Source organism: Mixophyes fleayi, chromosome 4, assembly GCF_038048845.1.
Source record: "Mixophyes fleayi isolate aMixFle1 chromosome 4, aMixFle1.hap1, whole genome shotgun sequence".
Taxonomy (NCBI): Eukaryota; Metazoa; Chordata; class Amphibia; order Anura; family Limnodynastidae; genus Mixophyes; species Mixophyes fleayi.
The window spans coordinates 185,890,287-185,902,708 of NC_134405.1; the positions used below are offsets into that span (position 1 = coordinate 185,890,287).

At 38.9% G+C, this 12,422-nt stretch overlaps 1 protein-coding gene across 2 annotated transcripts in view; it reads left to right on the top strand.

Annotated features, from left to right (window-relative positions):
- Positions 1–12,422, top strand: part of ASZ1 (ankyrin repeat, SAM and basic leucine zipper domain containing 1) — a 165,297-nt gene that overhangs the window by 53,757 nt on the left and 99,118 nt on the right. For both annotated transcript variants that reach the window (XM_075208977.1, XM_075208976.1), the window contains exon 5: positions 6,147–6,258. In XM_075208977.1, the coding sequence (XP_075065078.1) occupies positions 6,147–6,258 (112 nt within the window). The remainder of the gene's footprint in view (positions 1–6,146; positions 6,259–12,422) is intronic.

Below are 12,422 nucleotides of genomic sequence, written 5' to 3' on the forward strand. Positions count from 1 at the left end.
GGCCTTCTTCTCGCTGATTATTTCCATCCTTTTCACTATCTGTCCCGGATATAATCTGATTTGCTGTTCACCTGTGTTTGTATATATTTTTGTATCATGTTGTGTATTGGTTCTGTTTTCTGTATATATAATGTACGCCGCTGCGGACCCTTTGTGACGCCTTATAAGTCAAAGATGATAATAGTAATAATATTTATACCGTCTTCAATGGGTTAAGAGCTTTGTCTGAGCCTTAAATCTTTGACACTGGGACTATTCTATTACATTGCAGTGCTTATTATTTCTCTTGAACCCTAGGTTGTTGAACAAGTTTGAAAGTTTCACAATATCCAATGCCTGTTGCTTAATATAAAAAAAGAGTTTAAATAGGTGTTATGTCATGTGCAGGGTTACAATGATGTCCACACTCGCAGAATGAAGTCTAACCCTCAGTCTAAATCATTTTAATGCCTAAGGCTGGGTACACACTGCAGAAAACTTCTCCCAATGTGATATCCTTAATTATTTTACCTATGACGTAAAAGTTCCAATCAGCATGCCGATTCATGTGTACGCACTATACAAGTTTTGCAAGATTTACCTTCAGATCTATGCTCGTCATCTGTCATAACTATTGGCTGAAAACATTCTGACTCTGTTAACTCTATGCAGATCTGCCTACACTGCTGGGTGTGAGTGCATGCACACTGCAGAATTGGAACAACATCGTTGACTGAGATTTGTAGTCTGTTTAGAAATTCAAACCAAATGATATGATGTGCTTTGGAATGATGATTGTTCATTGTTGGAGTGCACACACTGTTGCGCTATCAGGCCGAACGCTCGTTTGTAGTGTGATTGGCCTGATAATTGGGTGAAAAACCTGTAGTGTGTACCCAGCCTAACTTTATATGAAAAAAAACTTGCCACCTTATTCGTAGGTTAAGTGCACTATTACAGTTTATGTGATGGCTTCTCTCCCCTCAGTTGGATTTATTTATTCCATGGGAGGCTGCAGGGCATTGGTAATATGGATTCCACCCAGCTGCAGGATGTCATACGGTCTCAAACACACAGCAGTTGTAGCTTTCTGCTCTGGGTGTTTATAGCCACAGTAATATTGGGCCATACGTTTCTTATTTTTTCAGTGAAGTTCGCATATAAAATGAAATTTAGGTTTTTTAACAAAGTGATATGACTTTATTATCGTTTTGAGGAATCTTCAACCCAAGCTAATACTTAAACACTTAGGTTGTAATATTGTTTTTATTATTAATAGTAGTATTAGTATTATTATTATTATTAGCTTTTATTTATAGGGCGCCACTAAACTTCCGCAGGGTAGTAGGGTAAAACAGTACCAAAGATTAAACAAAAAATACCAGGACTTCAAATACTCCAAACATATCTTGCAGTAGAAGCAAGTTTACAAATGAAGGACTGAGAAAACTGCACAACATTTAAGAGATGTTACATCAAGCAATTTTTACAGGGGGGGGTGATACATGAAATTCAAACTGATAAGAACATTCCAGTTATTGACTCAAGGACTCAAACGAACACCTGGATTTATGACCCACTAAATGTTGTGCCCCTTTCTCGGTCATTCATTTGTAAACTTCCCTGTTGAAGGGGCCTCTGTGCTCTGAAAGCTTGCAAATATAAAAATGTCTTTTGGTTAGCCAATAAAGGTATCACTCCTATAATACTTTTGTTTTTTTGACACAAAAGTATTCAACATCCCACATATAATTGACTAGATGTTTCAGCAAAAAAGAAAGTGACAAATATTGAGGAAAACTCATATTTGTAGAAGGCGAATAGGTAGGTTCTAACGGAAGAAGATTGTCGATTTTCTTGTTTTATTTCTGGGGGAGGGGGGGGGGCACAAATATAGGAAGGAAAAGGTTAGGGGGTGAAGAAAGAAGGACATAGGAGTTTGCTACTTTGTGCTTCATTTTTATCCAACGGAATAGATATGTTCGACATGGTTTTGCTTATCACACTGTGCAACTATGAACCAATTTGTAAAGTTATGGGCCACCTGTTTATCAGCTTTCATAATTTTGGACTTTTTGGCCCAACTCCAATGAAGAAACACATTTGCCTTGCTGTTAAACCAGGCCTCCGAGCTATTTTATTGTGAAGGTATTATCACATCTCAAGTTGATTGACAGAAGAGCAGTTGGAGGATTGTGGGAAGGAGAAAGCAGATAATGAAACTAAATAGTGGAGTTGGCAAGCAAACTTAGTAGTTTCATATATCAAGTTCTGTATCCTGAATAAACATTTAAATTCACCAGACTACCTTTTGGGCTTTCCACCACTTGCACTTTTACAAAAGTCCTAATGGTTTTTATAGCTCACTTCAGATCACAAGGTTTCCAGCTATATCGTTGCTTGGACGAAATTCTAGTGTAAGTTAACTCATGACTGCAGGTTTACCAGCATACACAGATCAAGTTATCACAGCCCTCCAACATCATGGTCGATTATGCCATATAGTAACTGGTGCAGGCAGAACCTCCTCGGTGATTCCAATATTATTTATTTTATACCAAAACAAGAATCCGCCACTCACAGGAAGAAGCAATTTCTCTCACAGGACTAGGTTTTATTTCAGGGTAATTGAAGAAGGGGTGGAGCTCCCAGTAAGTATACTGTACACATTTGCTTCTCTGATCTAAAACTGAGAGAATTTCCTTTTTCTGATTAAGTGGTGGCGCTTTGTTTTGTTTTTTTTGTTATTTGGTAGTTATCAACAGGGACAAAGGCTATTTAGCTCCATTCACAACAAGGTGTAGTAATTGACTAAAAATGGGGGTCAGTCCTTCTGACCCTCCAGAGCATGGACAACATAATGCAGTTGTCAAACAACCTAGCCAAACACAGGATGTCAATACTGGGAATGTTTTCATCAGAAAGTGCTGCCTTTGTCTTCGTTTCATATTAGGGTCCTTCAGAGGAATGTTATTTTAAAATACAAAAATAGCTGAGTCCATCTCAATAAATGCATTCACTTTTCAGCTATGGCGGAACATTCCTTGAGGTTGTGACAGTCTTCAGAAACAGAAGCAACTAAGAGTTCTGGGGAACCTAGATCCCCTTTGTTTTCCGAAAATTTCAAGCAGCATAGATAGACTGGGAACTTAGAGGGAAAGGTAATATAGAGATGGTGGAACAGGGTCAAAAGCTATAACTTCTCAAATCTGCTAAAGATGGGGGCAGTCTGATGAGGAGATTCAAGTTTTTCATTCTCCAATTGCTCACAATCCTCTTCAAATCTGCTTAGACAACAGGACCGCGTGTCATTCATCAACTACCAAGACGGCATGAAAAGTTTGGACAATGTGACATCAGATTTCATAAGCGTGAACAATTTACACCAGAGGTAATGTGTGCACCCAGAAGTTTTTCAGTTCATAGTAGATGGAGCTGGGCTTCCTGAAATACAGCTGATATTCAGAATACAAGGTCAAATGCAAAAGTAGTCTAATTTTTCTGAAAAAGAAAAATGTAGTAGAGTACACTTTCTGTCAGTCTAGACCAGTGTTGGCTAACCTGTGACACTCTAGGTGTTGTGAAACTACAAGTCCCAGCATGCTTTGCCAATATATAGCAGCTTATTGCTGGAAGGGTATGCTGGGGCTTGTAGTTTCACAACACCTGGAGTGTCACAGGCTAGCCAACACTGGTCTAGACCTTCTTATACAAGTCACCCACAACCCCAGAATGTGTGTCTGAAGCTTTGGCAGTTGAATTGGAAACAAAGGGACTTTAATACTTTTTTAAAAGCTAGGAATCCCCTACCGTAATATTTTATAATGGGAATTAGAAAATATTTTCTTTGTGGTATCTTGAAAGAGGTAAGGTTAAGTTTCTACACAAAGTTACTTTATAGAATTGAATCGGGTACAGGATAAATTTATAGCTAGATTCCTTTAGGCATTTAAACGTATTAGACCCCAGATGAGACCCTTGGTAGACCTTTGGAATTTGAACCTAATCATCAGCACCTTTAATAAATTTAACACCCGTCCCCTTTTGGAAATTTCCTTTAAGTGGGCAAACCTTGAAATGCATATTTTAGTGCCAATTATTTTTGCTAGGAGGATTGGGGAGCTTCATACTCTATGGTGCTGAGAGCCTTATTTAAATATATTTAAGGGTAAGGTTGTGTTAAGAACTAATCCTCAGTTGTTTCCTAATGCGATTTCTAAATGTCATATTTATCAGGAATTGGTCCTGCATTGTTTTCCAATCCCAAGAATTCTAGAGAAAGTGTTTTTTATGACTTGGTTATAGTGTAAGCCAGGGTTTCCCAAACCCAGTCCTTAGGGCTCCCCAACAGTGCAGGTTTTCCGGATCACTAGTGACATAATTAGGACCACCTGTGGATCTGTTACAATGTGTCAGTCAGTAATGAATACACCTGTGCTCCAGCAAGGAGATAAGGAAAACATGCACTGTTAGGGAGCCCTGAGGACTGGGTTTGGGAAACCCTGGTGTAAGCAATTTATTTGGCTAAGACCAGAGGGTAAATGTATGAAACGTCGGTTTCTGCAAGTCGCTGGAAATCGGCGACTTTGCAGGGGAAATTTAAAGCGGCGATGGCTTGTAAAGGCAGATTTGCCTTTACAAACCATCTCTGGATGGCTTGTACAGAGAATGGGACAGAGAATGCTCAAACTGCTTCAGAGGAGATAGGTGAAACAGCAGAGTGGTGTTTCCTGCACACTTTTGTTCTACATTACAGACCTCATTTAGCAGCTTCAGAAGAGGCTAAAATTGGCTCTTACACACAAGTAAATTGAACTACTTTAGTAAAGAACTGTTAGTGACTTCTGAAATGGAGAGTGGAAGGGCAAATGCAACAATTTTTACCTTCTAATTGAGTTTACTCATGTCCCTCCATGGCAGCCTACATCCTGCCTTATTCTGTTTTGCTCCATGTTGTTGTTACCGTTATTGTGCACAGGTGTGGATTTTCTTTATTGTATGTGATGAGTTATGCTGGGAGGAGTCAGAAGACATCGGAGGATTTTGCAATTATATATACCTGATGCAAATTTGTTTTCTGTCTGGCTTCAGCAATTGTGGATCCAGGTAGGTACTCAAGGAAATACAAATCATTTTCTGATTTTACCAGGTTGGCATTCTATTTCGATACATAAAAGTTTGGAGTGGTTTTTCATCTATTGTTTCTACCTTTTTCACTCTCGCCTGGCCTCATTTTGTGCCCTTTTTTTTTTTTCTAACAATTTACATCTGTTGCTACAGGGCTTGCTGACGCTCATGCTTTCCTTTATGCAACATTCGCCAATAAATGTGATTTGTGAATTTTTCGAAAATAGAGCATACCATGCCCATGATTTTTGTTCTCTGCTTCTATGTTTCCTGGAGTCATTGTGTAGACTTCATGGTCACTGATTGCTCAATGAGAAAGTGACAATCCAAGGTGCACAGAGACCTGGATCAGAGACTTTAGTGAAACACCAAGAGAAAATAAATGGCAAAGGATCTTTTAATTTCCATATGCTTGCTATCAAAGCATCTTGCAATTGAAATAGTAATAAACTGTCACAAAATGTTCCCCAGTGTATTGGCACTGCAGAGAGACCCCAAACACCCTTATTCACATATTGTGGAAATGCCTCTAACACGCTGCATTTTGGCAAGACATTATTAAAATCTCTGAGAAAATAGTGGATGGAAAATTAGGTCTGCATCTGTTTGCTCTTACATGCTTATACAGTTAAGTATATTATTTTGCTCGCTTTCCAGTAAACACAGAAATGAAATGTTCTTTTGTGGGCAAGAAAATAAGCCTGCATTCAAAGGTGAGTTTTATGTCCTGCCTTCCCTCACCAGTATGCTTTAATGTGAGTGATATGGCTGGTGCCTATTTGTTGAGCACAAGGGGTTGCTGGTGCAATCAAAGTGTACAATCAAATTGCAGTTGTGTTCATCAGTATAGATTAAGAGGGAGTATGTTTCAAGCTCAATAACTTATTCATCAGGAAGCCTTAAAGATTATCACCATCTAAACATTAACATTTTTCATTGTTCTCCATAGGGTTACTATATATATTATTTTTTTTTCTATAACCAGTACACTGCTAAATATCCCTCTCTTGATTCTACTTACATCTTTTCTTTTGTTGCAGGAAGAAAATGACTGCACTCATGCTTGCTGCTAGAGAAGGCCACACTCAGGTGGTTGCACTTCTCGTTGCCAGTGGTGCGGATATAAACTCACAAGATGAGAATGGCTTTACAGTAAGATATGTTCTATAAATAGAGAACGCAGTTTCCTGCTTACTTAAAACACAAATTGTTATACTACATCAATGTTTCAATACTTTAAGAGGCGGATTCAACTCGGCGCGAGGTGCTGTTGAACATCCCCTCGATGCTTATATTGCCGGCTATTACGATATTAAATTTCCTAACTTTTTTGCATATGTCTATGGGACTTGAGGAAAAATGTGCAAAAAATTATTTTTAAAAATCTGACCTAACGTGTCTCTGCCATCAGCTTTATTTCCAATGTCAATGTTTATTTTAACGAGATTTTGCTAGCTAGATTTTAATTATACGCGATCCCGCTTTTGACAGTTTCATAATACTGTTTAGTTGCCCAAAGGTAGATATTGGGGGGAAAATACAAAATCATCTTTAGGAAAGTACCACATTGTATTGTTGTGGTATTTTCTTTCTTGCCCCAACTTCTTAAACCATAACTATGTATTGGTTAGCCTATTTAAAATAGTACCCTTCTTAGAGAACACTCATTGATATGTAAGGGTTAGTAATATATTTCAGTACACTTTACATATTCTATTTGCAATCGCATTATATTCTTGTAGTGCTTAACATTGGTAGCCATTCTGACGTGAAATTTCCATCTACATGCCTAGAGTTGTTAACCATAGTTAAAGACTATGATTAAGAATGTCCTACTTTACATGAGACAGTCAACAATTTCTATTGGATTTCTCTAACCAATGCAGTCACTATTATTTCTGGGCTGCAAAGCACCTGTGAGATGATCCTAGTTACTTCAGTGGGAGTGCATGGTATGTCTAAACATTGAAGTCGCAGAATAACCTTGAGATTGCACTAATTGTGTGAAAATAACGAGGCACCAGTGATTGCTATACACAGGGGATATTGCCTGGTGCTAGACTTAACGTGGACTTCCTGACACATTTGATTAAGCAGTTGATGTGAAATACATATTCTGTGTCAATCAATTCAGCACAGTTTATTTCTGCAAAAGGTGTTATTTTCAGGAGCAGATTAATATCTCCCATATGAATAGTCTACTTGACGTGACTGCATCTGAAGTCAGCCAGCCAGTGAACACTAGTGCAGCCTTTCACATCCTTACACAAATGTAAGGAGTCCAAAGCAGTCTTTTTGAGGAACCCAAACCAAATCCCTTCTCTGCTTCCTCTATCCTAGCAAAAGCCAAAACATGCCTGCTCACTATAAAAAGCCTGCAAGTGGTTAGTATCTAATATATAAATGCTCAGTGGCGTCTGTCTGTCTGTGTGTGTGTGTGGAAAAAAAAAAACAAGTTGCAGCGCCACCTGCTGGGCTATACACTGACCTACTAAATTCTTAGTGTGTGTGGGAAAAATTTTTCAAAAAGGGCTGAAATTTGGTAGGGCTCAAACTCATTTTCGTGAGGTGATTTTACCTCATGAACACACATGTGTAGAGGCGTGCGTGTGGAAAAAACTATTTTCTCAGAAAGGGCTCATCCAATTGACCTGAAATTTGGTATACTGACATTATTTGACAAAAAAATTAGAATAGTCAAGTCAGTTAACTTACATCATCCCCCCTTTCCCCCGTGGGAGGGGTAGTAAAGGCTAAATTTACGAGTTGAGGGGTCAAACTCATTTTCGTGAGGTAATTTTACCTCATGAACACACATTAAAAAGGCCGCTTGCGTCGGGAAGTAACGCTCTTCCCCTGAGGAGGCCTGGGCTAGGTCCAAATGCATGACAAGAACCTTTTTAAGACCTCAAGTAGCTTGATTTGACTAGAATGCATGAGTATCATGCACGGGTTAACTTGTACATATATAATTATACTAAAAGGGCAAAGAGGAATGTACGTTTGTGTACAGTTATTTAAACTAAAGAATTTAATTCTTCTGGAAGACTGGTGCAATATCTGTCTGCATGGCAGTTGTTCCAAGTTCGGAATTTAATTTATGTATTTCCCTCTCGCATCCATTGTGATAAAAGGTTTTTTAATATGCTGCATCATCATGTGAAGGGGCTTCTCTTTCATATCATTAGCTCTGAGAAAGTGCTGAGTCTAGCACAAAACGCATCAGCTGTGTACTCAGATGCCAATATGAGCTTATGACCTGCTAATGTATTCCCTGTGTTTATTGTGACCGATTGGGAGGAACTTTTCCATGTCAAACTTGGTTTCCAACTAGACTTATATTTTGCAAACACACTGTCAGTTATACAGCGTAATTGAACTCGGACGCAGTAGTTTGTGACGGCGCACTGGATGCTGGTGGTACTCAAATCCCCTCTGGAGAGTGGTAAATTCATGGCTGGTACTGGTAAGAGGAACTAATTTGTATTCTACCTGGAAAGGATTCAAAAATAACTATTTAACAATGTTTGAGAGGCATAAGGCGAGGATTTAAAAACACCCAAGTTACCATTACTACCAGGATTTTGAGCCTTCGTTACATTGGTTCTTTTTGTGAACTATTCACTTCCATACAAATATAAAAGCTTGGAATTATTATCCTAATTATAAATAGTGGTTGATCATTACAAAATTAATTCTTACTCCGAAATCAATGGTCACTAACTTCTTTGGAGCCAGGCTATTATTAAGGGTCATACAAACCTGATCAAGCAGTCACTTTCTTATGTATGAAGTCATTTTGTGTATTTTTAAATGTTAAATAAATGTTTGTTTTATTGTAAAGAACCTATTCATCAATTCAACTTTGCATGGGAGCTATTCCAGCATATACTATTTATATTTATTTTTATTTAGCTACTCTCCACATCGCAGTCTTTTTTGTTTTTATTTATTGCATCTCTTTCATATACAGTAATTATCCTTGATTCTATTTATGTATTAAAAAATCTGTGTTAGAATGGTCTCAGAAATTGTCTCTGACTCCCTTTTCCATCATGTGGTGAAACAGACATGTGCAACAAAGTGAGACATAGCCCCAACAGGGGCCAAAGGTGTTTCAAGCTTGTAGCTATGGTTCTATGTGCACTTGAGTGTTCAATCATTCGCCACTTACAAGAGTCATATATAACATCCTACAACCTGTGTAAAGACATGGATATAAGTTTGTGTGTAATATTGATTTTTACTATTAATGTAATCTTCTAATTCAAGATTTTCGGACACCACACTCTTGTTGATTCTAATTGTTTAGTGATTGTCATTTGTAATATTGAGAGACTAACATAGTTTTTGCCATTTACATAGTTAAGTATGTGGTTGCTTCATCACCATTACGCACAAAGTGGTACACAATGAAGCATTCAAGTGCCAAGTGCTTTTTTTTCCTACTATTTACCTCTTGTTGCTAAGATATTCATGTTGAGAATTCTTTCACTTTAACTTGTTGCCCACAGGTAACACCGTTGTTTAAGATTGATGACGCACATTAATATACAGTTCTTATCTGACCTGACACATATTAATTAACTTTTCTGACGTATTACAAGTACAGTAAACCATGTATATGATTTATATTTTTTCAGCTGTCAGTTATAGATAACATGTATGTCTACAGAATTGTATGGTAATTGCAGTCCATTTACATAGATGGGGGGAAGGTTAGTTTGGAGTAAGACTGTGTAAGCCTCTCATTAAGGCTAATCAACTAAAATGATTTATGATCTATAAAAGGCCAATTTTTGTCTTTTTTGTTTTTATAGTATCATCTGTAGTGGTGCAAAAGTTTACACCCTTCTATCCTTTACTCCAGATTGGATGCATTTTGCACCTTTTGTGAGTGCGAGTATAATAAAAAACTGTATTAAGTTGGACTTTGAAGAATTTGTTTCAATGTTGTATAGTAATTATGAACTGCCACTTTTTTGCTCACATCCTTCTTACTTTGCGGAGATGATAATTTTGAATAAAGGATTTGAGATCCAGCCAACTAGTGCAACCATAGTTTAATATGTCCATTTTCAGTACATGTTTAACATTAATGAACCAACAAAGGTACTTGATCTGGAAGTGAAAGACAGTTCCCAGACAGCTATGATGTTGAAAACTAAATCTCATACAGAAAAATAAATTTAGGGTGACAAGTTTAAGGAACAATGGACATGTGGGCAGGCCTGCAGTTTGGCAGAGCCGGGCTACCAAATATATAAGAAATTATTTACATTTTTTTCATGGGGAATGCTGAGGACAATAGAATTTAATCCAGATATTTGTTACGAGACAACGCATTGCTGTCGGAGAGTCTGCGTCACTTCTTCCCCGTCCCAGCCGTCACCAGGGCAATGGCCAAGACACGCTCAGTATCAGTGCCGCGTCCTGGCTACAGTTAACAGCAGGGCGCATGCGCAGGGGGCTGCTAATTAATTATGGATCTCCTGGGTGATAATTACTGGACATATATCACAGGCTGCCATTGGCCCATATATGGAGGGCTTAGACTCCCTTCCGGTTATAGATTTCTGTGCTGTGGATTGCTGACCTGCTTATTTAGTCCTCTGAATTCTAATTGTATTCTGTATATGACCCTTGGCTTATTTTGGACCTCGATTGTATGCTGACTGCCCTGACCTCTGGCTATTCGGATTTTCCTGCTTGCTGCCAGTCCTGATCTTTAGTCTGTTCCTGACCATATTATATGCTACAGATCCCTGACCTCGGCTTTCTTCTGACAACCCACTTCATCCAGTTTACTGCCTCCTATTTACAGCTGCGCTATGTCCGCCAAGGATAAAATTTCACTACACTAGAGCTTAAGACCTGGGGGCATCCAAGTACCTGCGAGCACATAAAGCTCTACGTGAAAGGAGGCTGCTAATAGTGAAGAACTCTATTCCATCAGTTCTAAAAGTTTATCATGGTAACTGTGAGCCCTAACAATATTGCCGCTTTTTCGCAGCTTTGATCACAAATGTATTCCTTAGTGTTAGAAACAACATCCAAAATGATGGCTTTTTCACCCCTGGTCAGTATATTATACTCTCCTACAACCAGCTGACCCCTTTTTGCACTATATTTAATATTCATATTCCAAAACAGTTCTTTATCTGTGTTATTGGTTTACTTTTTATTTTCTGAGCAATCAAGATGGGGGTGGTCTGTTTATTTTTATTTATGGCAAATAAAATGCTTAATTATTTGATAGCACTATATTACTTGACCAGTCCTCGTATATCTTGTTTGTAAGGTGTTTATGGTAGGCAATGTCCGGTACCTCCAATCAAGAAGTAGACCAGGAGAGTGACAAGCAACTCAGTGTGGCATCCAGTATGGGGATATCGAGGGCCAGGTCTGGAGAACTTGATGAGAGCAATAAGCAAAAAATGTTCCACTTACCTGGCCCAGCGACACCACCGCTGTTCCACCCAGGCTGTCCGGAGCAAGATGGCTGTCTTCCGCCTCACTTCCAGTCAGGTCCGATCAGTACTGTTGTAGGTGATAAGTAGAGTGGGGACCAAGCGTCAGACTTCACATTACCAGCAGGCCATTGAGAGCCAGCTCGAACAGATGCCCCCGAGATACAGGCCACAGAGACTACATCAACAGCATAGAGATCGATCCCAGGCGGCCAGACGACGGGACCGCAACTGGCAGCAGCAGGAAACTTGGCAGGTAAGTGAGGGCCGGATCAAGTCAGTGCGGTGCAGAGAACCAGTTAGTGAGCAGGCTATCTGGGGCAGAGTAAGTGCCATGTGTCTTGCTCTATGGCTAGTCAAGCCAAGGCCCCCTCAACATTTTGATACTTGACCCTTTTGAACCACTGCAAAAGGTTTCTTTAAAGGTGTTCTTCCTAGTAGGGTTTGAAAATTACAAGCACTGTGGTGTTCTGAACCCTTACTGAACATCTATGCATATAAACTGGTATTTAGATCAAAACCATTGTTTGTACTAAAAGTATTATCTATGTTCTTCATTAATCAGGAAAATGTGCTGCCATATTATTGTCCAAAACCTAATGATGAAAAAGAGAGAGAACTGTGCTTGTTGACTTGGTGAGGGCAGTTTCCATTTCTCCAGGACAGAAGAATGGAACAACTCATTGTGATTCCAACAGGACCTCGGAAAGGGGTGTGCCCCTTCTAAACAAGAATCAGAGGAGTAATTATACAGATATACAAGAGAAATGAGCGTAAAGTGCCACTAGAAATTCTGAAGCTCATTCTATACAAATGTTACCAACAGATTTGGCATGAAAACGTCTG